The sequence below is a fragment of the Arachis ipaensis genome, chromosome B06, assembly GCF_000816755.2.
Source record: "Arachis ipaensis cultivar K30076 chromosome B06, Araip1.1, whole genome shotgun sequence".
Lineage (NCBI taxonomy): Eukaryota > Viridiplantae > Streptophyta > Magnoliopsida > Fabales > Fabaceae > Arachis > Arachis ipaensis.
The window spans coordinates 3,091,065-3,094,882 of NC_029790.2; the positions used below are offsets into that span (position 1 = coordinate 3,091,065).

The 3,818-nt window shown below is 38.4% G+C and overlaps 1 protein-coding gene across 1 annotated transcript; it reads left to right on the plus strand.

Annotated features, from left to right (window-relative positions):
• On the plus strand, positions 2,336-3,804 carry LOC107647896 (LRR receptor-like serine/threonine-protein kinase ERL1). Its single transcript, XM_016351946.2, has one exon. It carries the CDS (start codon positions 2,591-2,593, stop codon positions 3,767-3,769), a length of 1,179 nt encoding a protein of 392 aa, XP_016207432.1. The 5' UTR covers positions 2,336-2,590; the 3' UTR covers positions 3,770-3,804.

Consider the following 3,818-nt stretch of genomic DNA (forward strand, 5'->3'; position numbering starts at 1 on the left):
TTGCAATATATATATATATATGAAAATTGAAAGAGAATTAATTTTTAATTATTTTTTATTATAAAATTATTTTTTTAATTATCATTAATTTTTGAAGAATTTAGGATTAAAATTTAGAATAAAAGAATAATTTTGATAAAATTGATTGACAGTAGCTAAAATAAATTAATTATCTAATTAGACTCTATAATCCAAACTTTGTTAATTAGGTATTGTTACCTTTAGTTTAGTCTTTAATTAAGTAGGGCACTGGTATTGACGTTTGTTTATAAGGACAGGATATGAGCATAAAATTGTATTTGACAGATGATATATGAATAGAAACATTGTGTCAAAAACTTTTGAATTAGTGTATTTTGTGTTTATCTTGACAAAAAAGACATAAAAATACTAACAAATAGAGACACAATTTATTTTTTATTTTTCTTTTATTATTTTGTTAATTTTTTATTATTATATTTTTTTTCAAAAAGTTTTTGAAAAAAAAAATGAGAATAAATTTTATTTTCATATTTTATTTTAATTTATCACCAAACAAAATATAAAAACACTAATTTTTGTGGCTCAAGAATTTGGTTATGGGGTTTAGGGTGGTGTATTAGTTGGAAATAGGTGAACCTAGTGTATTTACGCATAGATGGAGGTGTCAGGTAGAAGGGCAACACACGGGGACGTGTTGCAACAAGTAGAGGCGTGTTGGACACGTGGTAGCATTCTGTCCAACATGGCAACATATTAGCCAACACGTGGGGATGTGTTTTAAAACACGTGGGGCGTGTTGAATAATTTTCACAATGCTGTAATACACTTCAAATATCAATATTCAACCAAAATACCATCTTTATTTCCATATTAAAAATAACTTCTAAATTTTTGTGTCTCTGTTCTTTATATATGTTCTCAATATCTTGTCTTATTCTATTCGATCTCATAACGAAACGCACCCGTAAGAAACGAAATGATGGAAGAATACCTTATCCAAGGTGATTGTATCGTATTGCAGTCCTATTATCGTTCCTTTTACTGCAAGCGTTTTGAGTTTTGACCCTGGCCATACGCAAGAAAAAGAAATTGACCTCCCACGAAAAGAAAGATAATTTCATTTTCCTATATATTATATATGTTGACTTGTAATCTTCGTCTACTCCTTAATTAATCCACAGATTAAATTTAAATAATTGGTGAAACATAATTTGAATTGCTAAAGAAGCCATGTGTGGATACGGCTATGCATAATCTATCACTGACATACACATAGCTTGTGTCCCAAACCACCTTCCTCCTTTGTAATTTTCTCGTGTCTCATTCAAAAGCTTCTATGTTTGTTCCTTTCCCAAGAAGGAATAAAAAGTGTATAGTGTAATTGATGGTCCTATAGGATTATCTTATTTTAATTTGTTTCTATTTTGACACGGTATTTGGTACATGCATATGATAGGCAATCAAAAATATATGCAGTTGTAGTGTGTTCCAAGTTAGACATAATGGAGGCCTAAAGTGCAAGCTATGTATCCCTAGCCAGTAGCCTGGTATAGTAATAATAGAAATCATGCAATGCTAGCACCCCAATTCATTCACTGACAACTCTTCAATTTATTTACTCAAAAAAAAAAAAATCTGTAGAGCAGCAAAATTCTTATATATAATTGTATTTGAGATGTTATTATTTGAGACTCGAATAAAGTGAGTCTATCTTACTGAAATTTTATTAAAATGCTGTTCAATAGATTGCATAATATAAATGACATTATTTTTGGGGGAAAAAAACTTGTTTTCACAAACTGTTTTGGAAATGACATTTAGTTGAAGAATACCAAAGTAAATAGATAAAGTTTAATTGTGAAGGTAGAAGAATTGAGTGAAATAAGGGTAAAGACAAAAAAAGACAGCTAAGAGGAAGAGTGCAGAACACAAGAAGCATGTGAAGATGGCTAACTTGACCACCTTCAAGCATGGAAGTGGAACCCAACACCCAGGTGGCTTAAACTGAATCCCCGTGCAGTCCACCTCTCTTTTCTTTGACCAATTACATCAACAATGGTTCAACCACAACAACATATACATGGTGTCACATGCATACAAAAATACTTAAGCCTTATAACGGGCTTCATGTTTGCGCATCTTACTATAACAGCAAATAATAATAGTACTTTTGTACACGTAAAACGTACAGTAGAGCTAGGTGGAGGTGTGAGGTGTCAGGTACGGAAGCCACGTAGGCTCGGACAACCGTTTGATACGATCCTGAATACGATTAAAATAAGAATAAACAAGTAAATTAGTGATATTACTGATTCCAATACTGGATTTGTATTGTAGCTAATACAAGTGAGTGAGAGGAGATATTCTTGTGTGAGATTGAAAAATAAAAAGGTGATTAACAACATTGTGGATTGAGAAAGGAGATATTCTTGCTTCTCCTCCAAGCCTACACATTCTCCGCCATATTTAAGACCTTCACACCCCAAAAACCGATCCTCTTCTTTCTCTTATTCACGGAATCCCCAACTTTTTCCAGCTCAAAAGAATTCATTACTCTATCTCTCTTCTCTCTATAAAACCCAACACCTTCACATTTTCACTATACACAATGGCGTCGCCCTTCATCTTCCTAATTTTCTTCTTCATATTCAGAGTGCATCATGCTATATTGGATCCCAATGATTTCTTGGCTCTTCAATCTATTCGTAAATCGCTTCACGATGTTCCTGGCTCTAACTTCTTTTCTTCTTGGGACTTCACCTCTGATCCATGCACATTCTCCGGCGTCTTCTGCCATGCCGACAGAGTCGTCGCTCTAAACCTTGGCGATCCCCGCGCCGGCTCCCCCGGCCTCACCGGAAAACTTGACCCCGCACTCTCCAAGCTCTCCGCTCTCGCCGAATTAACCGTCGTCCCCGGCCGAATCTACGGCCATCTCCCGCCCTCTCTCTCTGCACTTACCAATCTCCGATTCCTTGGCATTAGTCGTAATTTCATCTCCGGCGACATTCCGGCAGGTTTAGGCAACCTTCGCAGCCTGAGAACTCTCGATCTCAGCTACAACCAGCTCTCCGGAACAATCCCTCCGGCGATTGGAAACCTCCCGGAGCTCGTCAACGTCGTCCTCTGCCATAACCGTCTAACCGGTTCGGTTCCCAGATTCTCATCTCAAACGCTAACCCGGCTCGATCTGAAACATAACACTCTCTCCGGTTCGATCGAACCGGATTCCCTCCCTCCCTCACTCCACTACCTCTCCCTCTCATGGAACTGGTTCACTGGACCGGTAGACCGGTTACTAAGCAGGCTCAACCAGCTAAACTACCTCGACCTAAGCCTGAACCGGTTCACCGGTTCAATTCCAGCTCAACTCTTTACGTACCCCCTAACAAACCTCCAGCTCGAGAGGAACCAGTTCTCGGGTCCGGTCCAACCGGTCAACGACGTTTCGATCCAGACCGTTGATCTTAGCTATAACAGATTCTCCGGTGAGATATCGCCCATGCTGGCGAACGTGCAGTATCTTTACCTGAACAACAACGGGTTTTCCGGGCAGGTCCCTGCCAGCTTCGTTGATCGGTTGCTGGCGGCGAGTATAGAGATTCTTTATCTGCAGCATAATTACCTGACCGGAATAGCGATAAGTCCCACGGCGGAGATTCCGGTGAGCAGCTCGCTTTGCGTTCAGTATAACTGTATGGTGCCGCCGGTGCAGACGGGGTGTCCGGTGAGGTCCGGGACGCAGAAGATTCGGCCTGCTGAGGAGTGCAATCAATGGAGGGGATGATGATTTTTTGAGTAAAAAGAATCATATAATATAATAATAATATTAATAT